At 46.4% G+C, this 27,013-nt stretch overlaps 1 protein-coding gene across 7 annotated transcripts in view; it reads right to left on the bottom strand.

The window, feature by feature from the left end:
* TBC1D5 (TBC1 domain family member 5) overlaps nt 1-27,013 on the bottom strand; it is a 2,783,701-nt gene that overhangs the window by 2,409,098 nt on the left and 347,590 nt on the right. For all 7 annotated transcript variants that reach the window (XM_069648897.1, XM_069648892.1, XM_069648893.1 and 4 more), the window contains one exon: nt 16,970-17,014. Coding sequence is in view for 2 of the 7 variants with exons in the window: in XM_069648892.1 (XP_069504993.1) it covers nt 16,970-17,014 (45 nt within the window). In the remaining 5 variants the exon portion in view is untranslated. The remainder of the gene's footprint in view (nt 1-16,969; nt 17,015-27,013) is intronic.

Genomic DNA, 27,013 nt, shown 5'->3' with positions numbered 1-27,013 from the left:
TCCCCTCGAAATGCCTCCTGCTCTCTATTTAGAAAAAAACATTTCACAAGCAGAGAATTAGGGTTAGTGGAGCAGAGGAGTATTTAGGAAAACATTTGGAAATAGTGTAGTTCCGGGCCCCACAAAGATTTGCCACTGAGGCTGTTGCAGTAATCCAGGGCTCTAGAGACGTTCAGGTTTTGGGGGAAGATGAGGAACGGTATAATGCCCGTAAGGAGGTGAAGCTCAATGTGTGCTCCAAAATGTAAGGAGTATAGGACAGAGAGGAAATAAAGATGACCCAAAGGGTTTTGGCCTCACATGATGGCGAGAGTCGAGGGCCCAAAGAGGGCGGCCAGACGGTATGAGGAAAACAGGGAAAAGTGTCACAATAAGAAGGATGTTCGTCTTACTGGCGGTGAGACGGAGATCATTAACCGCACACAATGCCTGGCTGGCGGTCAGACTATCGGGTATAACAAAAGGAGAAGAAATTAGTAGAGGGAAGTTTCATGAAAGCTGTATCTCATTAACATAACACTAGAAATGAGAAAAGAAAAGAAACCAGGTGAGCCAGAGGGATGAAATCGATATTGAAGAGCCACAAGCCTAGGATACAACCATGGAGTATGCTGCAAGTAGAGAGTGAGGTGGAAAGGTAGAAACGACCCAATTGCAGCTGGGAAGGGCAGTTAGTAAGGAAAACAGGTCAGCCGGTCCAGTGCCCAGTCCATGATGCTAAAGGTACCATATTACCGTTTAATGAGGATACAATGATTGACCGTATAAAAGGCGGAGGACACATCAAAGAACACCATCCTCAATTGTTCTATTATCATAAATACAGCATACACTTCAATTATATTATTCCACCATATTACACATTACGTATACTCCCCCTATTGGACCTATAATAACTATACACATTACCATACTGTAAGCAGTCAGTGGCCAAATTCTTGGGGGTACGGTCTACGGCCATGCGCCCAATTATCTGGCCAGTGGCAAAAATACAATTAAACCATAGAGCAAGCATGTACAGTACACCTTCAAATAACAAGGCTCAACCTAAACCCCCTACAATCCAAAAGATGTCCACAGACACAAAAAGTGACCACGGACTGGGCGGCACCTGGCCACTTTTTTCACCTATAAAAACAGCTCTATGTCAACTTTATTCCACTCCTCCACCATTTCCAAACCCTCTTTCGGCCACCAAATAATCCGAAGTGTGTTTCCCAGACTTTTTTCTCAACGCGCTGTTCACTGTCAGTGGCAATGTCCGCAGACTCGGCGGCACCTGCAAAACCTTTTTTTCCTCCTCTAAAAACAATTCCATGTCAATTTTATTACACCCTCCCTCCCCCCTGCCCTTTTCAGACCTTATTTTGGCAACCAAATAACCCCAAAAGTGTTTCAACACTTTCTCACTGTGCTATCCAAGGACACCGGCCGCCTACGCAAATTTAATATGGCAACCGTTTCCAAAAATATGACGCAGCTCACATTTTCCACCATCCAATCAGTGGGTGCATACAAGGTCAGAAGACTTCACACAGGACTCTGATTGGTCCAGAGGTGTCCACGGACACTGAATCAGGAAATGAGTCTTCGGATCGGATCCAGATATCAAAAATATTTTTTTACCTTCTTTTTGGCCTTTAAAAAAACTACTAGATGGATTTACGCCAAATTTACAAAAGCACGCTTTTGTGACCAAGCCGCTGCTCCTAGTGTAAATTTGTTGAAAATCCGTCCGCGAGCACAACACATTTTCCATTGCATCTATCAACGTTTCCCCACATTTTGGGACCCGCCCTATAACTTAGCCCCCACTGGACGAAACGCAGCAAACTTCACACAATCATTCTGAGGGGGCCATATACTTTTATTTGCAAAGTTTGGTGACAATTTGTCAAATGGCGACAAAGTTATAAGCCGCCCAAAAAGTGCTCTATGAGTTGAGCAACTTAACCATAACTACAGGGCCACTACCGCAAGCCCTGCAATGAAATTGGTTGATTTAAACCAAAAGTGCATGACAAAAATGCAGACTTTTAAATAGCAGTCCATGAAAGCCCGTATTATGGCGCATTTCATTGAGAGCATCGCCTCATTTAATAAGTTCACTGAAGTAGACCTGAGAGCATACTCAACATGTACCACAAAGCTTAAATTACATATGCACCCTTTCTGGAGCAGTCTGTCCATCTATGTTATGTTATGTTACTTGCCATTTATATAGTGCTTTTTGCATCATTGGTATGACTTCAAAGTGCTGGTAGGTTGAACGCCCTCGAGAACCATAGTTCAAGTCTGTAGAGAGAAGGAGTGTGGTATGGTGCGTGGGTGCACCGGCTATGTGTGCAGCTGGTGTGGTTGATGGATGATGGCTGGTTTACAGCGATAGGTGTGGTGCTGATGAAATCAGTTGGATGTGTTCAGTCTGGTGGGTGGACACCTAGACTGAGTTCTGGCTGCGTTAGGCCTGAGGAACGCCTAAGCCAGCCGGAATGTGCTCAGCTAGCTGTGTTTTATTAGGGTGATGAGGTGTTCGTGGGGTCGTGTTCGTATGAGAACAGCTAGGCCGAAATTATCATGTTATAGCTGCATTGTAGTTGAATTATGGTGTATAGAAGAGAGTAAGCATAGTGGTGTTAGATGGTGTATATCACTACACGTGCCTGCCCGAGACCGGGCACGTGAGCAGGACAGTGGGGACATACACAGCAACATACATATATTTAACAACAGGATGGGTATTTCTGGGGTACAGATACATAAGTGGATTGAAATAATTAGGGTGCAATCAGTGATGCAACCCAGATTGCACCCCTAGTTAACCAGAACCCCCTCAACCCAGATGAACATGTCCCTGGATCATAGAGACTATACAGGTTACACCCCGCTTCACAAGTTGTAACAGTCCACAATACTGTTTGTAACTTAAATGTAACAAGCTTAAGCAACACCCCAAGACAAAGTTCTCACTGTACTAAACCGTTACAATTAATGGCATTAAATAATGTTATCAATGTACCAGGCTTTTAGTGTTAAAGGTACTAGTTAGACCCCGGGGCTGAAGAGTAAAACAAGTAGTGGAACTAGTTTCCCCCTAACCCACCCTTGAACTCCCCATTAACCTTATACTCGTCTCCTTCAATTCAAACCTCAGTTGCGAGTCCTTCCTTTCCTCCCCTCCACCCGCACACTGTGGTGTTTTACAACAGTACTATCAAGACTGACGTAAACTCCATGAAAGAAAAGGCATCTGAATAGCCCCCCCGTACGTCACTGCTCCCCACCCACAGCATGTAGCTTTAGCATGTTCCCCTTCCAGTCACCCACCATTTGCACCTCTCAAGGCTACTGTCCAGGACTATAAACCCCTCCCCCACCCATAACATGTATATACACTGTCTGCATCAATCCCCGCTTAATTGTAGCTTAAACATGGGCCCTATCCTGTGGTCTAGAAACAGTGCTCCATGTCACAAAGTAAGAGACCGATGGCAGATTTCCACCGAAAAGTGAGGGAACGTTGTACTCTTTAGTTCCTGCCCACTTTGCCCTACATTTATACCTCCGTTCCATTAACGCCTGCCATTAATAACAATCACATGTACACACTGTCTATTCTTGGCAGTAGCTGAATTAACATTTTGGAGTTTCACCTGGGGTGCTGCCAGCGCATTGAGAGACCTGGGAAAAAAAAACCACCTAACTTCCAGAATTGCCCGAGCACAATCTAGAGCCTCTCCAGCATCCAGCATTACATTTTATATCAACTTGCAATTCTCCAAATCTGCCTTGGACACACCTCAATTATCACAACACTTCAGGACTTATCAGCCTACCTAACATGACTGACACGCACCGATGCCATCACAAAGCATTCTCTGTGCACCCCCCATTGCATCCCTCCCTCTGTGTTTCTAGCATCAATTTCCTGATTTCCCACCCTCCGATCTTCACCTTACTCTTTTTCTTGGCTCCGGCAGACTAAGGGGTGGATATATCTGGCAGCACCACAGTACCCCACTCCACAAATATGCCTTTGTGCTCTGAAACTACTACAGTGGGGATTTGGCGCAGTATATACACGTCAAATATAAAAATATATAAACGATAATGTTGAAATCTTTGAGACTTAAAATGTGATACTGTGTGTTGGGAAGGGGGGGGGATGTTTTTCTCACACCCTCACACCCCCCAAATGGTTCAGAATAAGGTAAAGGCTGTGAAATGAAATACAAGAGACCAGGGGGATGGGGTTCTCCTAAAGTCCTTTACGCTGTCATATTATCGCATGCTTCATAGACGTAGTGTACATGTGGGAACAAACACCATCTTAGATATTAGAAGCCATGTTGGAACACAAGGCGCAAATGAGGCACAATAGCCAGCATCATAGGACTAGGTCGCAACCATGAGGTTGTACCCGGGCACTGATGAGAAAGGCCAAAGCCACAGGGAACCATAAACCCTTAATTGCCTTAAAATTTGCCAGCTCTCGTACTCTGGGAAGAATGTTCCCTGCAAGGCCACGTGAGGAGGGGTGAGCGCTTTTGTGTAATATAATCCCACGAGAAGGAGGGCACGGGCCTCTTAACTCCACCAGGTGCAACACTAAGTTATAGTACCCAAATGCCCTAGCTTAAGACCCTTGAATTCAAAAGGTACCAGTCATCCCCAGACCACGGATCATAAACCGGTTAGACCGCTGATCGATCAAGAAAGATCAGAAAGCAGGACTTTCTGCCTTCACTTCTGGGTCACGCGAGTTGTGCTAAAAGGTGCAGGGAGGGATACAATGATAGCCCAGAACGAGGGTGGGAGACCTTGGAGGGATGCCAGCCTGTCTGGTATCAAGTGAAGTTTGTCAGTGTGACCTTAGCCTTTCCCTGCGCCCATCTCTGCACTGCTACATAGCTAGAGATGTACTTTTCATTTTTTTACATGAGTGCAAATTAGCTTCCACCTCACGACCGATGACGCCAGGAGCATCACCAAAGTGGAAAAAGATGGACAGAAGTGGCTGGGACCAATGACCTGACATCCCCTATGGAGCAGGCGGCCATGTATAGGGTCTCACCAACCAGTCATGCAGGTTTTTACTGTATGGAATGAGGTCTGTGATGACGCGATGTACTTTCTTAAAGTGCTGCTCATGCAGACTTTGGCAGAATGTTCGGCAGCAGCAGAGCTCTTTGTTGTTGCACTACTATTGTTATCCTTGCATGAGGTGTCTTAGGCCTTTTCCCCTAGTGGGCTGTATTTTTTCTGGTGTGAACGTTGAGGGGCATTCCTACATTTGGTTACCCCTACGTGACCCCCGCAACGGCTGAGGCTTCCAGGCTGCTTCTCTGAAGGGGCCGCACCCACCTTGAGAGACCAGTCCCAAGCGCACAACCTGCAGAGGTGTGCAGGAGACATTTTCACAGAATTCCTGTCTGCTATTTGGAGCGGGGCGCCGCTTCTGGGAGTGCAGGCCATTATTGGGAACACGTGACCGAGGAGCTCGGATGAACAGGCAGACGCGAGTACACGCCTTGCATGGGATAATGAGGGGCATGTTGTGTGGGGAAGTACTGTGTGTATGAGTGAGGCAGGGCTGTGGTAAGGCCATGTGGCAAGATTTATTTGTATAGTTAATTTTTTGTAATTTAAGAGGGTTTTACAGGAGGAAAAACAGTGTGGGAGCCTTTCCTAGTGAGGGAAAACGGTAGCGTCATTCTTTCTTTTTTTCTTTTGTGATGAAGAGTAAATGGGAGCTCTATATAAGTAATGGGTCTCAGTTGAAGTAGTGGTTGTTTTAGCTTATTATTTTAGCTTATTTTAATGTATTAGGATTTTCTGTGCAACAGGTGGAGGCTAGAGGTGGGCCGGTGTTGGCTTGTTTTAGTAGTGTGCAGTGTGACTCTGCGTGTGTGTGCACGTGTGGATAGGGGGATATGATATTTTATTTGTATCGTGCTCATAACTAAGTGTTTCAGAGCGACACGAAACAAGGGAGGGTAACAAGGAATGAAAAAACAAGACTACTACTACCCAGACCAGACTACTAAATCCAGTGACATTGAGAATGCACAAGTGCGGGGGAGAGGGAAGGGGGAGAGTGCAAGGGAGAGGGGAGAAATGGAAAGTGCTTAGGAAGGGATAAAAATAATAACTGGTAGTACAGCCAGCAAGGAGGCAAGTGCAGGTCTAGAGCACAGGCAATGGGTGTCTGATAAGTGCAGGTAAGGGGTCTGTAGGGTTACAGATACAGACCAAAGTGCAAGGGTTGCCAGGAGGCAGTGGGGGTGTGTGGCTAAGTGGGAAGGAACCTGGGCCTGACATCACAGGGTAACCAGGTGCACAGTGCCGAAGCAGACAGATCAGCAGGGAAGAGGAAGAGTGAAGGCAGAAGCAAAGAGGAAGGTCTTGAGGTGCATCCGGAACCGGAGATGGTTCTCCTCGAGTTTCAGAGTGGCAGGGAGGCTGTTCCAGAGGGAGACCACAGCAGAGGAAAGATCCATCACTACACCATTGCTTGGAGAAGCGACCGACCCTGAGGGAGTTGGAGGTGGAGGAGCGAAGCGCTCGAGTGGGAAGGTATTTACGGAGGGAAAGTTGAAGGCATTTTGGACCCAGGCCCCAGAAAGCTTTGTGGACAATACAAAGGGTCTTGAAATTCATCCTTGCAGCCACTGGGAGCCAATGAAGAGATTTCAGGGCTGGAGAGATACAGTCCCAGGGCTTGAGGGCAAGGACAAGTCTAGCAGTCCTGTTCTGGATGAGTTGCAGAGGGCGGAGAGTAGAAGCAGGCAGATTTTGAAAGAGGCTGTTGCAGTAGTCCAGCCTAGAGAGAACCAGAGCTCTTGAGACAGTAAGCTTCTGGGGGAAGGAGAGGAAAGGAAGAATACCTCTAAGGAGGTGCAGTTGGTAGTTTGACTTCTAAGAGACGTCCGAGATGTGAGGTGAAGGAGTGTGGACTCGACGATGACCCCGAGGTTCATAGCCTCACAGGTGGGAGCAGGAAGAGGGCCAATGGAGGCCAGCCAGAGAGTGACAGGAAAGGAGGGTGCAGGTGTGCCGATGGGGAGCATTTCCCTCTTACTGGCATTAAGGCAGAGATAATTGGTGGCACACCACTCCTAGATAGCAGACAGACAGCCACAGATGAGAGAAGGAGAATAGGTGGCAAAGGGAAGTCTGAAAACGAGCCGGGTATCATCTGCATAGCACTGGAAGTTGGTGCAGAGCAGCAATGCGGTGGGCAACGGGTGCCAGGTATTAGTTGAACAGCCAGGGAGACGAGGTAAGACCCCTGGGGAACACGAGAGGTAGAGAGTGAGAAAGAGGAAAGGAAAGACCCAAGTTGGACCTGGGAGGGTCGATCAGACATAAATGAGGTCACCCAGGCCAGGGCCTGATCGGCAATACCCAGGTTATCATGGAGACAGTTGAGCAGGATGCATGGTTGACCATGTCAAAGGCAGAAGAGAAATCGAGTAGGATGAGGACAAGAAGGTATGTTAGAGTCAAGGTTGGAGAGCAGGTCTTCATGGATGTTCAGGAGAGCAGTTGCCGCGCTTCTGGCAGCTCTAAAGCCAGACTGATGGTCATGGAGACAACCAACAGAATCGTTGTGAAGATTAAGCTGGGAGATGGCCAGCTTTTCCAGGAGTTTGCCCAGAAAAGGAGTGATGGAGATCAGGCGGGAAGGCGGAAGTGTTGACAGGGGGAGGCAGAGATGATAGACTGGTGGTGACTTTGGTGATAAAAGTGTGCGGAGCGCACAATTGTAAAGGTTGCGGTTTTGAGCACGCTAATGGTGAAGATGGGAGAGGGGACACCATTGGAATATTATATATATAGATATATAGTACAAAGACAAGATAGAGAAGTACCATAAACAGTGAGTGGTATAGACACGGAGGGATGCCCCACTCCAGGCCAGAGCAGGGCACCCACAACAGAGGCATATTAGACCACATGAGCATGTTTTTAGCTGCTAAATATAAAAGTAAACAACTCCAGCAGCATGTTTAGGATAGATAGTATGGCCATAAAGGTTGTGCATATTGAGAACGAGGGGTGATGAGTGACAAGTGGGTGGGAAGTACGGGACAGTGAAAGGGACGCAGATCGAGAGCGGAGGGAAGACGAATGGGAAAAATGTGGATGAGATCGAGGACGGTGAGGGGGGTGCGCAGCAGGCGCCGGAGGTGACGCCATGGGTGGAAGTTTGTGGGGACCATGGTTAAGGAGAAGGTTTGGTCAGGTAGCAGTGGCAAGGTAAAATGGAAGTGCTGGAAGAAGAGAATGGAGGAGTACAGGTACCCAGTTGCCATTATTACATAGAGGCTTAGGCAGGACACACTATGTGCCCTGAGCGCAAATGGATAAGAACAACTTGATTAAGCTGCTCCTGCGCCTTACTGCCAGGGTTAGCAAGTGGATCTATGCCTTTGAAAAGCAGACGGCGGGGATCCCCTGGGCCATGGGGGATGTGAAAAGTTTACTTGTTGCAACTGTGGGGGATCAGGCTGGAAACATGTGGATTAAAGCAGGGTATCCGGGAGTAGAGTTAGAGGATGATGCACACGATGGTGCACCCTTTAACAACGTTAGGGCGCAGGTGCGGGACGAGCTGCGGCAAACATACCACGACACACCAGACCTGCAGTCCATCATGCAGTATACCATGGGGGATGATGAAGACCCCATGCAATACATTACTAAAGTTCAGAAGATATGGCGTGGGGAGACGGGGACCAGTGGTACCAGTCAGTTGCTCTTTTTTATTTTATTAAAAGGGGTTTACCCAAGAAGTTCAGAAGAGGCTGCAGACTGAGGAAGTGAAACTAGTAGAGAAAAAGCTAGCAAAAATAGCTGCTGAAGGGGCAGTATCATTGAATGCGAAAACAGGGGTGGCGTAGCAGACTTTGGCACCTCCCGATGTGGGAATAGCAGCGTTTTGACAAGGACGACAAGGACAGTGGGGAGGTGGACTTCAGTACCCCTACCCAGAGTGGTAGCAAAGAGGTCAGCAGTGTGAGAGAGGGGGGGGGGGTGGAGGACAGGGGGATTTGGCGATCTGGGACCTCGGGGAGTAGCTATGGGACCCTCACATTGTTGGAGCTGTGGGGACACTTTGCAAGAGAATGTAGGAGCAGGCAGAGGGCGGGATGCAATCCATAAAACAACTATTGCCACTTCCCCAACCACAGGTACAGACCCCAAGGCTAACCTCCATACCTTATGAAATACATCAGGCCTACACTCAACTACCGCCACAACCCCCAGGTGTGCAAGGTCAGAACCCCCTGATGATACAACCCCTAATGCCCAAACAGAATAACATGTACGGAAGTAACCTAGTAGCGAAAGGTGCGGTGACCAACGGCATCGTCATACCCTAACGAGGCGTGAGTTTAGAGGGAAACAACCCTTTCACGTTCCCCGGTTCCAACACATACGCCGACTAGGGCAGCCGACAGAGAACTAGTGTGTTCTAAGTCCTGTCCATGACCATCCATGCTGACGAGGAACCCTTGGTGGGCGCTGAGATAGGAAACTAGCAGTTCAGCTTCATGGTTGACACAGGTGCCACAAAATCATGCATCAGAAAGGGAAACCTCCCACTATCGGGTGAAACTCTTCACACACAGGGCTTCTCTGGGATTTCACCACAGTTCCCTACACAAAAGAGGTGGATATCAAAATAAGAGGAACGGTGATACACGTGCACCCCGGTCGTATTCTGAGAGCTCCCCTACACATTTGTTGGGGCGAGACCGGTTAAGCAAATTAATTGAATATGACCATCTCCTTCACAGACCAAGGAGTAGCGTGTGCCACCCCAGGCATATGTGCTATAAGAGCAATGATCATAATACATGCAAGGGGAGGAGAGGCAGGGGTTTACGGTATTCCCGTGGACCCAGATATGTTTGTGTATGGCATAACAGGGCTCTTTGAGGCAGTGTCGCAAACTGGCAAAGCCTGTTGGCGAGTGCCATCTGACTTCATTTCCCGGTTTGTGGTAACCCCTGAATTGGTGGCAGGAATGATACTGTCCTTGGATTTACAGGGCCTGGTGGTGTCAGCTTAGTGGCTTGTTGTAACTGGGACCGACTGAGAAGGGTGTGAGTTGTGAACTGCATTGTGCATTGACCCTACAGTGCCTCTTAGAGAAGTAAATGATCCAGACTTGTTTGAGGATCGACCAGATGATGGCAAGATTGTACTGGCGATTTCTATCCATTGCGATATTATGTTGCAGTATCGAAAAGTGAAATGCCCCTTGATCGCTCTTGCAGCCCCACCCCCTTCACAGACAGACTTTAAGCAGGTCCATGAAAGGCTCTGGACAAGAAATGCCCACGATGTGGGGCTCTTACAAGGAGTGACCCCAGTCTGAATAACACCCAAGCCAGGCACTTTACTGCCCCTTGGTGAGGCAGTGTCCTTTATCAGGGGAGGAAGAGGAGGAGATGTGGGACACTATTGTTGCCCTGTTAAATCAGGGGATAATTGTACCATCCACCTCCCCATGCAACACAGCTATATACCCAATAAAGAAAGCAATAAATAAATTAATAAAAATAGTCAGGATTTGTACCCTCCTAATGACACTGTACAGGCAGAATTTCCAGTGATCCCGAACCCTGCGACAATACTTCGTAACTTCTCTAAAGAAGCGACCCACTTTACTGTGGTGGATCTTAAGAATGCCTTCTTTTTCGTCCCGTTCACCCCGACTCACAATACCTCACTGCATTTATGCATGGGGTATGCGCTTTGAACACACAAGACTGCATCAAGGGTACTGTGAGTCCCCCAGCATTTTCAAAAGGATACATGCCGATTTAGGCAACATTCAGGTGCCTGGTACAACCAATCATTCAGTATGTTGCTGATTTACTGGTGTGTAGTGTCAACGAGCACCAGTGCAGGAAGGACTCCATAACACTCCTACAGCTCTTGGCCCGCAAGGGATACAAGGTAGATAAGGCTAATTTACAGTACTGCCTTAAAGAGGTACTCTATTTGGATCAATCGATTTCTGTAAATGGTAAAAGAATAATTCATAATCACGCTGCTTGAGTGTGCACCAGCTCGCAGCCCAAAACAGTGAAGGAGATGCAGAAATTCTTGGGTCTATGCAGCTACTATAGGGCATGGATACTTGACTATGCAGCATACACCAGGCCGCTTTTACTGGGCCTCAAGTAAGCTAGGAAAGATGACAACAAAATAGTATGGACGGAGGACATGCTCACATATTTCAATGACCTCAAGGAAGTCATATCCACAGCACCAGTGCTAGCAAACTCAGACTGCATGCAAGAGTTCTATTTATTTTCCCATTCCAACGGGCAACTGATAACTGTGGTGCTGACAGAGAAAAGCTTAATGGGCCACAAGCCATTGGTTTATTACAGTGGCGTGTTAGACTCAGTAATGAGGGCCAATTTGCATGCAAACAAGCACTTGCTGCAGCAGCATTTGCCATTGAAAAAAGCTCCACCATCGTTATGGGGTGCTCCGTCACAATGTACATTGAGCATGCGGTTATTGCCATTTTAGAATGCTCTAAATTCACACTATCCACGCAGCGAGTATCCGCATACAAGGTTATTCTCTGAAGCCCAAACTTCCACATAGTGCGATGCAAAACAGTCAACCCGGATACCTTTTTGAAGGAAATGTGTTCTAACGAAGACATGGCCAACCACAACTGTCACTTTTTAGGGAGAAGAAGATTGTTATCCAAAATCCCATGATAAACCGCTTGTGTGTGGGAGGGGAGTGGCTTCTTCGTTGATGGGTCAGCTACAATTGACCACGACACAGGTTTATGGCACACTGGTGCGGCAGCGCTTCGCTTGGTGGATGGGGAGTATGAAACACTAGTGCAGAAAACATTATTAATGCATTTTTCAGCCCAAGCTGCCAAGCTCATAGTCCTTATTTAAGTGCTACAAGTGTTCAAGGGGTGCCACGTGGACATTTACTCAGACTCAACATATGTCATCACCAAAGTGCATGCAGGCCTAGCGCGGTGGAAGAGGAGAGGTTTCAGGAGAGCTGACAGATCTCCAGTTCAACATGCTGCATTAACAACTTTGGGTAAAAAGGGGTGTAAAAAGTACCCAACTGATCTATTATGGAGGCAAGAAATAACTTTTCACATTCGACTAGTCGCAACATCCATCACACATTTTCCAAGCAGCACATTGCCGCAGACATACAGGAAGACTGGGTTGTCCCAAACCTACAGCAGACCTGAATTAAAATGGCTGTGCGTTGCACTACGTGTCAAAGTTACAACACAGGGCTTACAGTAAGAACCATCAGAGGCACCTTGCCCTGCCCTACTGCGCCGTTCCACAAGCTACACATTGATTATGCAGGGTGAAAGGTGCAATGGGTCTTGTTACCTAATTGTGGTTGCGTTTCCCTTCTCACGATGGGTGGAGGTGGGACCATGTACACATCCGGATCCTAAGTGCGCTGGCAAATTTTTGGTGCGTGAGGTTTTTCCTTGCTGGGGTGTGTGTGATGTATTAAAATTCGATAACGGCACGCATTTCTTCAATGCACTTTTTCAGCATTACTGGGCATCAAGCATTGGATGTGCACCATTTACCATCCCCAGGACCAATGGGGTCGTAGAGCAGATCAACGTCCTATTAAAAAAGCAAGTTGTCAAAGATGTGCACAATGTGGTATCAGGGTGATGTATGCATATGCCACTTTCCACTTTTAGACTACCATCAGACGCTCACAGGCCAGTGCCCATCTTGGGGGAGGAGTTTAGCAACCATCTGTCCACCCTAACAAAGACCACAAAACGTGTCTCCCAACAGATCGCACCACCCCAGACTGAGGAAGCAGCCGGTAACACAACACACATGCCAGCAACGTCACCCCCTCTTCAATTGCTCCCTGTGACTGTTATATATATATATAAATAATTGTGCGCTGGTGGAGTGAACCCAAATAGAATGGTCCTTTTCAGGTCATATATGCCACTCTCCTTGCTGTCAAAGTTAAAGAGCTGCAATATTGGGTGCACCTGTCTGATGTCTCCAAAGCAACCCAAGGCCCAGAGCACATGCCGAACAAGTAAAGGGCACCCCTCACCCATAGCACCCACAACCACCCTCAAGTCCTGCCAATGTGCCTCTTTTAATAGAGTGAGGAAAATATACTCCACAATCCCCATACAAGCCCACACAGAGCTGCTACACAGCACATTTGCACAGGGATTGCACTCTCGCACTCTCCCATATTCTTTTCTATTTGATCTTACTCTCTCAGTCTCTTTAATAAAGTGTTCATTTTCAGATAGTTAGGCTAAGGATACAACTGGTTCTAAGGATTCCATCAATGCTAAGAAAATTAACGTATATAGTGATATGTCAAGGTTCAAGCTACTCATGTGCTATGCATTATATTGCTGGGGTGTTTGCCATGTTTAGGTTTAGCTTATGTATCTATCTAGAAGGCATTTTTATATGCCAAAGGCATATAAAAGGGGGTGAGGGAGGTAGTTCACAAACAAATCCTGCTACTAATAGATTCATTCAGTATGTAAATACCACTAAGGGTACAAACCTAAGTTCTTCCCCATTTTTTCTAACACCACCGTGGCCACGGATCCCCCCCATATCAATGACTGATTGAAAAGTATTAACACTGTTTTTCCAATATACGTTTTGACTACCAGTGTTTTAGTAATGCGTATAACAAAGTTTCAGCACGTAGAAAGAGGCTAGTTAGAAGGTCCAAGTATGACGAATATAGTGGTCTTGGTTTAGATGCACCATCCAGAACTCTCAAATAGTGGGTATGCAGACATGAGCAAGGTGGGGAAGAGGAGGGTGAATGGTAGTTGTGGGGTCATTGATACCACACGTGTCGGGAGCCCACAAGGCATTAATATCACAAGAAATAGCAATTGTAGAGGCTCAATGCCTGGTTCATCCGACACTTTGTAGACTGCAAGGCGCCTTCCAGGCGCAGAGTGTGCGACTAGAAGGTATGAACCCTGGCCAGCTGCAATGCACTCAAAATCCTTAAAGCATCCAGTGTTTGCAGAGACCATACTTAAAATAGCAAGGAGTAACTTATGTGGCAAAAAGGCGGCAAGAAACATCAATGAGTTGTGTAGCAGGAGGGCACCTGGAGTTCAGATATGAAGTGTTGGCCCGAGTGAATGCAGCATACGCTCCATTCTGGAACTAACATATTGCAAAGTTGACATGAATCTAAGCAACCAAAAGCCAGTAAAAGTGAAACAGCAAGAGACATATGAACTATATTTTTATAACTAAGGAACTGTTTTTGTAGGGTCCAACCTACGATGCAATAAAACCTTGCTCCTCCTAGACCTCAAAAAGGAACCGCTGCAGTAATGACTATTATTGGGTGTGAAAGAAGATCTAATTACCTGTCTCAAGAATCCTCTGAATTACTCAAAGAAATATCCAATGAATATAGACGGTTTAAAAAAAGAAGTAACTTTTTTCGCATCACTATTAATGCCTGGGGTCCAAACAGCCAACCGCCAAGTGGCTATAAATTGTGAGATGGGAGATTGTACAGCTGGCGAAGGACATGGAACAAGGTCTCAATGCAATCAAGGTTGTGATGCGCACCATAAGACTGATGACTCTCCAGAACCAATATGTGCTTGTCCTGCTCACGGCGATGAAAGGAGTGTTTGCTGCAAAATTGGAGATTCGTGCCCTCAAATGACGCAGAGAACGGCTCCCTGACGCAAATAATAGGAGCACAACACATCCTCAGATCGCAAATACAAACTGAAGCTGGCATACAAAACAATGACTGATTTGACAACCTTTTCTCCTGGGTACCATACTGGATGGGGGTGGTTGTGAAACTACTGGTGCTAGTAATAGTGTTTGTATTGGTCCTTTTCTGCACCTCCCACATAGGACTCCGATGCTGTGCTAAAGCAGTACCTAAGAGTGCCATGTTGATGTTTTCAATTGGGGTAACAAATGCACCTTGCGGTACAAAAGACAGTGCTGCCCAAACAGATGACCCAAACAACCCACTCATGGTTGCCATAGAGCAGCGCTTGCACCCTCCCGCCCCCGGCACCATCACTACAACCCCACCTAACCCAGAGCACTACACAGAACATTGGGTTGATTTAGCAGGTGTTGGAGGATATATATATATATATATAGATCTCCCCCACTCCCATGCGGTTCAGAATAAGGCAAAGGATGTGAAATGTAATTAAATAGACCAGGGTGGGGGGTGCTCATAACGTCCTTTACATGATCATATTATTGCATGCTTCGCAGACACAGTGTGGGAACAAACACCATCTTAGATATTAGCAGCCATGTTGGAACACAAGCAGCAAACACGGCACAGTAGCCAGCAACAGAGGACTAGCCCGCAAACATGAGGAATAAGTTGTATCCCGGGCACTGATGAAAGGCCAGAGCCACAGGGATCCATGAACCCTTCATTCTCTCAAAATTTTCCAGCCTTCGTGCTCTGGGAAGAATGTTCCCTGCAAGGTCACGGGATGAGGGTTGAGCGTCTTTGTGTAATACAAACCCACAAGAAGGCGGGCACTTGGCCTCTGACCCCCACCAGTCCCAACTCTAAATTATAGAACCCAAATGCCCTAGCCTTAAGACCCCTGAATTCCAAGGTACCAGTCATCCCCAGACCACTGATCATAAACCTGTTAGACCCCTGATCAAGAAAGATCTGAAAGCAGGACTTTGCGCCTTCAGTTCTGGGTCACGTGATTTGTGCTGGAAGGTGCAGGGAGGGATAGAATTTTAACCCAGAGCAAGGTGACATTTGTCAGTTAGAATGACCTTGGCTTTTCCACCGAGACCCTGTCTGCTTATACCAGGTGCCCTGCTACATAGATAGAGATACAAAAAAGGTAGCAGGCGCCCCTCTCTCGAAAGAACAAGGCATGATAACCTGTTCAGTGGTTATTAACCACATTGAGAGTTCGCAGCCATTGCTTTTTGCTCACTGTACCGTCACAGATGGGAATATCCATTTGCATATCAGTCTTTGTCCCGCCCACAAGGGCAGTCCATTTGAGATGTATTGTTTATTTTTCACATAATTGCCAATTAGCCGCCACCTCATGACCGATGACGCCTGGAGCATCACCCAGGTGGAAGAAGATGGACAGAAGGGGCTGGGACCAATGATCTGACATCCCCTATGGAGCAGGCGGTCTATGTATAGGGTCTCACAAACCAGCCATGCTGGTTTTTACTGTATGTAATGATGTCACGGATGACGCGATTTACCTTCTTATAGTGCTGCTCATGCAGACTTTGGCAGAACATCCAGCAGCAGCAGAGCTCTTTGATGATGCACTCCTATTTTGTAGCAACCTGTTATCCTTGCAAAGGTGTCTCGGGCCTTTTTCCCTAAAAGGTTGTATTTTATCTAGTGTGAGCGTTGAGGGGCATTCCTACATGTATTATCAGAGCACAATTATGAATGAAGGCTTTCATAACCAATAAATGTCCATGCTTAGCATACTGGGAAATTGAGTGGAGTGATATATGTAAAGAGTTTGTGCCATGTGTTGTTCTGTTCGTCACTAGAATATGTGGCAATAAAGAGATGAGGGCTGAAGCTCTGATCTGTGGGTGGAAGCAACACAAAAGGGAGTGGGTTTCACAGGGAATCCATGTTATGTCGTGAAGAAATCCAATCTTATTTATTTTATATCTGATAAAGGGGCTTGTACTAGATCCTGCGGGTCATGCTAAGATGTTCTGTATTTTAAAGGGTTAAAATCGTCATTGTTCAGCTGAAATAAGGATTGGGACAAGCTTTTTGACATGTACAGGTGTACATTTTTTGTACTGAGGTGAGAACAAAGAAATTGTAAAGTAACATTGCAAAAAAAACATTTGAGCATGCATCAAGAACGTACATTTATACAATTTTGGAAATCTGACACCATTACCTTTGAGAAGACACAGTTGTCCGTCTTCTACGCTCTTCCAACTCCCTAAAATAAAAAAGCACAATTGATTCATTAAAAGAAAACATCTGGGTCAAAAGAATGACATCCTTTGACTAAACATATATAATTAATGACGTTCCTCCCCTGAAGCCTCTTGGGAAGCGGGAGTGTTATCCCTCCCAGTTTTTCTGTTCAGTGAATACCGGAATGTTTGCACAGTACAAAAACGGAAAAACAATGATTTATTTTGATTTATCTGACATTTACTTCATTGTTGTAGATTTCTACATCTTGACTCGTAAATATATTAATTTGCATTACAATAACAACTCAACAAAAGGCATGTGTCCTCCTGAAGTGATAATTAACCATCGCCTTATGAAGTCTGTGTCATAGCTCAAACTTCAACATGTCTGCGAATGCACCGCCATCACAATCTCATTGGGGAAGATGAGAAAGAGGAATTGACATCAGTATTCCCTGATTAGGAAAGAGGCTTACAAACATCTCGCCTGTGCTCCTCAGCATTTCTGAACCGTTCACCTTGTTCATATAAAAGGACAAGCTCCAAAAGATAATGAATTGAAACCTTTTCATGCAAAACACAGCGTAAAGAAATTAAGTGCTGCAAGATGAAGTTCGCCTATTGGGACAGGGCCAGTGGCATGGCCCAGTCACGTGGGAGGCAGAGTCATGCCTATCCCAGAAGGCCTCGTCACAAGCTATGGAAAACAACCGCTGGCTCTGCTGAAGAAAGAAGGACGCCAAGGCTGGTCGGGTGGAGCAGGGTACAGTTAAACCCAGAGGGAGCGGAAGAAGTGTATTAAAGAGAGTGGAAGGAGGAGAGTGGATGGAGGAGAGTGGATGAAGGAGAGAGGAGAGTGAAAAGTGGAGGGAGTGGGGAGGAGAAGAGTCTGGAGGGAAGAGAGTAGGTTGGAGAGGAGAGAAACGGGAGAGCAGAGTAACATAACAGGTGTATTTGTAGAGTGCACATTCACCCCCAGCGGGGCATCTTGGCACCATTGACAGATAACAGATGTTTATTGTTACCCAACTTAATGGTGCTCCTTTTAATCGACCCTGGAAGGATGAGGGCTGGACCTGCCGGGATTCAAACCTGTCACCATGAGGTGCAACACAGAAGGGAAAGTAAAGGGGAGAATGAAGAGCTGAGACAGAGGACATTGGAGAGAGAGAAAGTGGGAAGGCGAGCAGAGGGAGTGAGACAGGATGGGAGAAGGAGAGCGAGTGGATAATAGAGGGGGTAGTAAGATTAGGGAAAGGAGAGAAAGGGGTCGATTGAGGGAGAGAGGCTGTACCAAGGTTTTGGATATTTGGCAGCTAAACTATTTATTTTCATTTTTGGAATCCTGGGAAAATGGTAGCTCTGGGAGCCCCCTAGAAAATCCACTGAGGCGGTCAGAGAGATACAGCTTGTGCCTTTAGGCCCTCACCATAGCTAGAACCTTAAATAGTAGGGTTACCTATAGCTAGCCTCCTGGGTTAAGGAGATAGGACGTCAATGTGAGACGAGAGAGGGACAGGCAGTGTGCTAGTTCAGCAGGCTGCCACCATACCCTCACATTAATGGCCGAACTGAAATAAACGCCCTTGAACTGATCCTTGTTTAGGTATTTTTGAAGCCATCTGTGAAACTAATCAAATATTTAAAAAAAAAAACAATAAGTTTTTAAAGTTTCACACACCCAAGGACAAATGAAAGGCATCCTTTGGCTCCGGGGGTGTTTGCAAGAGCAGGCTGTCATTTAGTAGCAAGCACATGAAACTAGCCAAATGCCCGCCTTTAAATCTGCTCTTGGTCCTAGAATAATCAATAGGCTGGTAACATTTGGAGAAAAAATAACCAGCTTTGCAGATTCATACAGAAAGCAGAAGCTTGCTCCCTGTATTGGTTCAATCAAACACTGACCCCGCGCACAGGAGTGAAGGAGAGGGCTAATGAATGGCCCGATTACTTAGCATAATCATCATTACTCCTAGTCATACGCTTTCTCGTCCAAGTACTTAAACATTAAGGCGTACTGTATACTGCCTTCCCCAAAGGCACTCCAAATTGCTACCCCCTTAAATGTCCTCCAACCCCAATGTCCCCTCTCAATAAAGGGGAGGTACTTCCCCCCAAACCTCCAGGGTAATATCAACAAGGACAAATCCATTCCTCGGGTGCGAGAGGTGCATACATGGACCGCTACATCCCACTTCGTCATCCCATTCCTTACATGCAAAGTCCACCAAATGAATGGGGTCAAAAGCATACACGCTCATCGTGATTAGTGCACAGCCAGTGATCACATGCATTTCAAATGCAGACCCCAACAGCGCGCATCTACATACAAGACATGCCCAATCCTCTGGGCAGAATGACCTGGTAGATACAACTGGTAATACTTTACAGAAGACAGGGGTTGCCCAAGCGGATGATACGCAGTGGAGACACCAACTCCCGAACCTCATGGCCCAAAACAAGGGTTTCCTTCAGCCCCCAGCTAATGCTCCGAGCAGACGGATTTCGTCCACTGGCCACCACCCCACGTGACACAAAAAGGCCAGGCGACTTGTGCCATGGTCTCATACGAACCAGACATGTCAGAGGGACATACCTAATATCCAAGATACAAAAGCAGCTGCCTCCTCTCTAGACAACCAAGTGGGGAGGGAAATCATGTGACAGATGGACAGGGGATGGGACCTCAGGACAGAAATGGAGGATCACACCCAAGCGTGACAGCATCAGGAGAGCGGCCTCCAAGAAAAGTGTGTTCCGAAGTAAAATCCCCCCACTCACCCATTCTTCTGGCAGAAGTGATGGCCACTGAAAAGCTTGCTTAAAAGGGCCCTCAAATCTCTCGGTATATCCCAGGAAGGCACCAAAGATCCAACCCTGGTCTTGGCCGTGGAAAACCTCTACAGGAGTCCAGCACCTTATCCCTGATTCAGCTACCAGAACTGCCTCCCTTCACACCAAAGGGTCCAGGAAGGACCTGATGGCTACCAACTGGGCCCTCAGATTGGGATGGGGAAGGACCAAATAAAATGACAGCTTTAAACGGGTAGTATGGAACACTAATGGCAGGGCCAACTTTCTAGCACACCGTGCCGGACATTAACCCCAATGCCAAGTCTCGGGAGGATAGCTCAGCGGCAACGTGCTTGCCTTGGAAGCAAGACGACACGGAGCACCACAGGTTCAATCCCCGGGTAGTATGGAACACTAATGGCAGGGCCAAATTTCTAGCACACCGTGCCGGACATTAACCCCAATGCCAAGTCTCAGGAGGATAGCTCTGCGGCAACGTGCTTGCCTTGGAAGCAAGACGACACGGAGCACCACAGGTTCAATCCCCGGGTCCGCGCTTAGAAACGTCTGGGTATTAAGCGTGTTATAAATAACCTATCATATATCAAGGAACCCATGGATAGAAAGGAACACCACCTCTAAAAGGCTCTGAACCCTCAGGCTCAGCCTCTCAAAATCCAAGTCACTCACTTCGAATTGCCTGCAGGCAGAGAATCCTTCCCCTGTTTACGCTCCGAACGCACCATGGAAGCTTCAGATGTGGCATCATCGACAACTGCTTAAGGACTGGAAACCACGCCCTGTGGGCCCACTCCGGGGTGAAGTCGGTCCAACAGGGTTAAAAAGACAGGTGCCGCCATCTGTCCATGAGCTCTGAGTCAGGAGCCATGACTGATGATCGTCTGCAAAGGTCCACTACACTGCTTTCTAGAGTCTGGGCCCCGTCGTCTGGGAGATCGACCCTCCCTTCTATGGTATGGAACACATCTGGAAGGAACTTGAGAACCTGGGTCAGAGTCAAATGTGACTACTTTGCATACGGTAGAAACACGTAATTCTGCAGGGCGTGCAAATCAGCTCTACTTCGTCCTCCACCTGCTGGAATGACGACCCCCTCACCATCCAGTCGTTCAGGAAAGGAATCACCAAGACTCCTTGATCTTGGAGAGGCTCAGAGGTCCAATCTTAGACAAAATGATGAACTGGAACGGTTGTGAGCAGAAAATAATAATGCTCTCAGTTTACTGGGAAGTGGTGGTTATCCAATCTCCTGCCCCACCAGAAAGAGGACCCTCTGGAATTTCTCTATTTTAAAGCTCATCTTTCAGTGAAGAAGGAAAGAAAAAGTGTTCACCTCTTCCAGGCTTAAACACAGACTATCCTCCAGATTCCTTGGGGACCAGGAACCCTATGGAGCAACACTTTCGTCCCCGATCCAGAAAAGGAAGTCACCATTGTGCCGATCCTGTTAAAGGATAGTTCCGGGACTTTTTTTTTATTGTCCCTACGGGTCGGCCATGTGTTTGTAAGCATAAATCGGTAGATCGTAGGAAACTTTCCTATGGACCTTACCCGACTTTTCGCCCATTATCGCACTCGAAATCAGCCTCCATTTTGTGATAATCCTATCATTCCGCCGCATCGACCTGGCTCACCTGCCTTTGCGGCACTAAATCAAATCCCCCGCCCCTGAGCCTGACATCAGCAGACGCGTACTGCCCATTTCAAGCACGTCTCGTGTCAACAATCGCTGCGCCTCAGCTATTGACGTGTTGCCATGGAAATGGCAGGACGCCTCTTTCCCCAATAAGTATAAACAGACCGTTTCACAACACACAGCAGCAGATTTTCGATTCCATTCCTCTCTCTGTGTTACTTTGAGTATTCTGTGACTCGTTTCAGTGCTCTGGTCAGCTACCTTCGCCGCTTGTAGCCCGTGTGAACACCTGTACCATCTCTGTAAATTATTTTACTATCTTTACCGCACAATGGCCACAATAATGCCGTATATGTACGAGCCCGAGTACACCGAGGAAGAACTACTGGAAAGTCAAGCACGCGAAAACGATGGGGATTCGGACGGCAGTTGGGAGGACCAGTCAACGGATGAAGAGCCTGGACCATGTCGCATGGACGGCGTCTCCACCTGGTGCACGTGCAATCGGTGCGAGCTAATGCCAACTGAGGAGGAGAACTGCTGCTGCCGTGAAAATTCCGGGTGCTTGGCCTACATTTCGGAAAGCGAGCAAAGTCTGCAGGAAGGCGAGCAAAATCCGCAATGCATCACCGAGCTGCCAGAGTTCAGGGAAGCCTGCCTCTCACGGACCGTGTTGAGGATGATGATGGTGCTTATGCACGAACTTCGCGGCACTGTTCGTCCGCGTAATCCGAGTAACGAGTAAGTATACTCTGTTTGTGATGTCAGTGATGCCACCACTATTTCATGGTCGTCTCCCACATATAAAATTACATTTACATATCATTCGAACGCATGTAAATTTGTTCCATATAGTGCATTTTCTAGATATAATTTTTTTCTAAGAAAAATGACATGTGTTACCTGAATCGACATTGATAAGAAAGTTTGGTCAGTTTAATACAGTTTGCATCTTTTTTTTTCACAGGTGGTACAGGCTGGTGGCCTATCGTTGCTTCACTTGGTGGCTTCACGGGAGGCTCGGACACCGCGTTCGGAGAGTAATACCTGCCTGTGCGGTACTTGCCATTAGACAACATTTCCCCAGTGACAGTGGACAATACCGCAGATTTTCCCTCGATGTGCTGCAACCTCAACTTTACAATGTGTAATGTTTATTATTTATGTTTAATTAAAATCTAAAATAAAGCCCAACATATATTTTAACAATGGTTGTTTTGATTTTTTAAATGAATCTAGTGTATATTCTCCTGGGAGGGTGAGGTATTTATAAACTCACCCCCCTGCATTCCATGTAGTAGATCCTGCAGCCATCCTCTTACATTCAGTTAGATGGCCTCTCCTTGGTGAGGCCCTGCGGCAAACGGGTCTTGTCTGCACGACCACCGCCCCGATCCACCCCCCGCCCTATCAAAGGCAGTTCGCACCGGGGTACTTGTGCTGGCAAGTGGAGCTGTCAGGGAGCGATAAAGGCCAAGAGGTGCCAAAGACCATGTACACTTCAAAGTGGTCTATAGAGCATGGGTTGTTGTTCCCATGTCTACCTCCAGACCCCGTGTCTCCTGCCAAGCATCCCCCCTCACGCTGGACGGCCCCCTGCAATCCACATAAGTGTGTCTCCATTCACGAGTCTTCCTGTGTCTTGTCTGCACGACCACCGCCCCGATCCACCCCCCGCCCTATCAAAGGCAGTTCGCACCGGGGTACTTGTGCTGGCAAGTGGAGCTGTCAGGGAGCGATAAAGGCCAAGAGGTGCCAAAGACCATGTACACTTCAAAGTGGTCTATAGAGCATGGGTTGTTGTTCCCATGTCTACCTCCAGACCCCGTGTCTCCTGCCAAGCATCCCCGCTCACGCTGGACGGCCCCCTGCAGACCGCATAATGCCACGACATATACACGTCATTCATTCACAAACACACCCCTGTTTCGAATTCTTTATAACCCACTTCATATTTCTAATGAGAACTTCTTTGCGCTTTGCTAGTCAACCCGTGAAGGTGCTGGTTATCTGCTCTTCGTCTCTGTGAACTTCCGTGACCACTTTGAGCAAACTCGTCAGTTTGCAACCTGTGAACTGCTCCCTGTTCTACGACAAGAAACTACTCTGATCCCTGCATCTAACTGTTTGTTCGTCAAGGTAAGTCCATGTACCATAATCATTTTGCGTCCAATTTTTTAATTTATATCTATTTGCTAGTAGTCATCAAATTGCATCCATGTTTTCTTTTCGTTCACGACAGTACATGCAAGGAACTAGTCACATGTTCTGAGTTTAGTCAAATTACTTTTTCTATTTTTTGAAAGTTATTGAAATACTTATCCGCATGTGAATAACATGTATAGTTCCAAGAACCAAAACGGACCTTGCATTGAACCTTTTATGTGTCATTTAATGTTTTAACACATTGGTATTCATAGAGAATTGTTGATCTTTACTTTTCAGAACTTTCCATAATGCCTGCCTGTTCCATTGGCGGTTGCCCTTCGAAGACCCATAACAAATCTGAAGGTACTATAATGCATGTTTTCCCTAAGACAATAGATCAGATAAGAGAATGGGTCCGATATTGCGGATATCCAGCCTCTGAGATAGAAAGTAGAGTCCTAGAAGTCTTTGCGGACAAGAGGGGTGATCGATACCGCATCTGCAGCAGGCACTTTAGCCCAGACATGTACTCCACATCATTGCTAATAAGGACGAAAACACCGCGAGCGAGGCGAAAATTGCTCTCAACCGCTATTCCCACTCTATTCGTCCACATCCCTCCACTGGTGAGTCAAGTTTACGTATTTATCTCTCGGCATTGCGGTAGTGTGTAGCATTAGCTAACAATAATTTCCCCATTTATGTATCCACTCAATATGAAGGCTGAAGATTCTCCATCCGTGTCGTTATTGCAGTCATCAGCCACTTCAAGCACCTATCGGGTAATCTTACTTAGCTATTCTGACACTGACTTGTTTTAGGCATGTAAATCAATAGTTTTAATTGATCGTGTAATTATTTTACCTAATGGTACACCACAGTACTCGTCCTCTAGTCTTTGTTTTCAGTTATAATTATTGTTATCCAAAATAATGCAAGTACTGTCTTTCAGGGAGATGCTGAGGAGTCCAACGCATTGACGACAACCGTAGATGTCACTCAGATGCTCGAGGTACGTTTCCGGACAGTTCCATCGATGGAGATCATCAGATCTTGCATTCTTGTAGCGTGATTGTTACACACAATGTTTCTTTCGTTTTTAGCCATTGGTATGTCCTTCTGTCGTCGCCCTCCTATGTGTCTTCTTTTTTCAATATTGTGTTCATTACTAATGAAAGTCCTATGTTTCAGGGAGTCGATGGAGCATTAGTCCAAGAGGAAGGGGGAGCATGCAGTTACGGGTCGGCGCAACAGCTTGCAGAAGTGTGCACCGCAGTTACAGCGTCCCTTGATGTTCTTATGCATTTCGAGGTATGGATACTGACAGATCAATCATGCGAGATCAAATGACGTGATTACATCCGCTATACTTCCTTCTTTATTAACGCAAGTACTATGTTTCAGGGAGCTGACGGAGCTTCTTCAACAAGAACATCACCCCTAGTAGTTGATGCAGATCTCTGGGTGGTGACACTTCCAACGATGGAGCAAATCGAATCATATTTGGATATCCATTATTTATTTTAGACAACTGATCATTTGTGCAGGTCTATTTAGATGAGCCGTTGACGCCTGCAGAAAGTTTATGTTCTTTTAAACAAAATAGAAAACCATACTAATGCAATTACTGTGTTTCAGGGAGTTGCTGAAGCGTCATCTTCAATAATATCATCAATGGAAGTCTATGCGGAGCCCGAGGTATGGATCTTGACAGTTCAATCTAACTAGATCAACAATGCGTGAACTATTGTCGTTTGAATGTTCTACACAATGCGTTCATTCGTGTTTTGCTATTGAGATGTACGTATGGGTATTGGTCCCCAAGTACATTTTGTGTTTTCAATATTATTATACATACTAATGAAAGTTCTATGTTTCAGCGAGTCGATGGAGCCTCAGTGAGTGATGGATGTGCTTATCATGAAAGTATAGTCGTTGCAGCGCGAGAGGAAGTGGAGACATGCACACACGAGTCGGAGCAACAGCGTCCAGATGTTGAAGTTCGAGGAAAGAAAGTTTCAAAGAAAAGAAAGCAAAAGAAGGTTAGTGTCCTGTTCACTATATTATGTTGTCTTTCACTGTCAATAGTTCAATACTGTAAGTTGTGTTTAAACTGAACATCCCTTTTCTAATCTGTCCTCTAGTTGCGAGTGGGTGTAAGAACTAGATCTACACAGACAGTGAAGCGAACGAGAGATGTTGCTTGTCAAACCTTTTGGCAGGGACTTGAGACTGGAGATGCATCGTGCCAATGGGAAGAATATGAAGTGATTGACAACGGAGCTATACCACCACCAGCCATTGATAGTGAATGTCCTCCTGGTAGTTTGGATGCAGTCGTAGATCAATTCACAGAATCCACACCCGCAAAAAATAAGAGCACGCGAAAGTTGAAGACATTGTTTTTTTCTCCCATCTCCGGACAAGGAACAGATGTTGCAATGGAAGAGAATGAAGTGGACGACAATGAAACACCATCAATATCACTCAGCATAGCGGAAGACGATATCAGAGATTGTACCTTTCATGCGAGTGACATGTCCTCAACGTTACAGGCCGAACCAGCTGGGATGCAGAGTGACAGTATAAGGAAAGAGGCCAAATTCATTGTATTCGATAGCTGTTTGATGGATATTATTATGATGATGAAATGTGGGCATTGGGTTGGTGGGGAAGTATGTGGGGAGCCATTGATTAATGTGACTCGTGCAATTCGAGGCACTAACCTTAAAATACATGCCACCTGTACACAATATCATCCGTTCGCATGGTCTGCACAACCCATGCTGGGGCAACTGCCAGCAGGCAATCTACTTTGTGCAGCGGCCGCACTTTTTAGTGGTTCAAGTTTTAAAAAGTTACAGTATTTCTTTCAGTTTGTGGGAATCCATTTCATTGCGAAAAGTCAGTTCTACAAATACCAAACCGATTATCTATTTCCAGCCATCAGCGAAGCTTGGAGAATGGAAAAAATGTCAATGGAAAGTACATTCGCGGGCAAACGCTTCAGGCTAGCCGGTGATGGATAATGCGACAGTCCAGGATTTTCAGCCAAGTACTGCACCTACCACTTTCAGGACATGGAAAGTAAGAAAATTGTGAGTTCGGTGGTCGTGCAGGTGTCACAAAGTACATCCTCAGTGGCCATGGAGAAAGTTGGCTTTGTAGCATCATTGCAAGAACTACAATCGCGGGGAATGGTGATCGACCTGATAGCCACGGACAGACACGTTTCAATTGCCAAGACAATGAGAGAACAGTACAAAAATATAAATCACCAATTTGACGTTTGGCATCTTGCAAAATCAATCAATAAAAAATTGTCGGCTGCAGGAAAAAAAAAAGATATGCAAGGTATTTCACAGTGGTCCAAGTCAATCAGCAACCATCTTTGGTGGAGCTCAAAAACATGTGAAGGGTC

Source organism: Ambystoma mexicanum, chromosome 2q (genome assembly GCF_040938575.1).
Source record: "Ambystoma mexicanum isolate Mex_15411 chromosome 2q, UKY_AmexF1_1, whole genome shotgun sequence".
In the NCBI taxonomy this organism is placed as follows: Eukaryota; Metazoa; Chordata; class Amphibia; order Caudata; family Ambystomatidae; genus Ambystoma; species Ambystoma mexicanum.
Note: the sequence above shows the minus strand (reverse complement) of the source record. Positions and strands in the feature narration are given on the sequence as shown.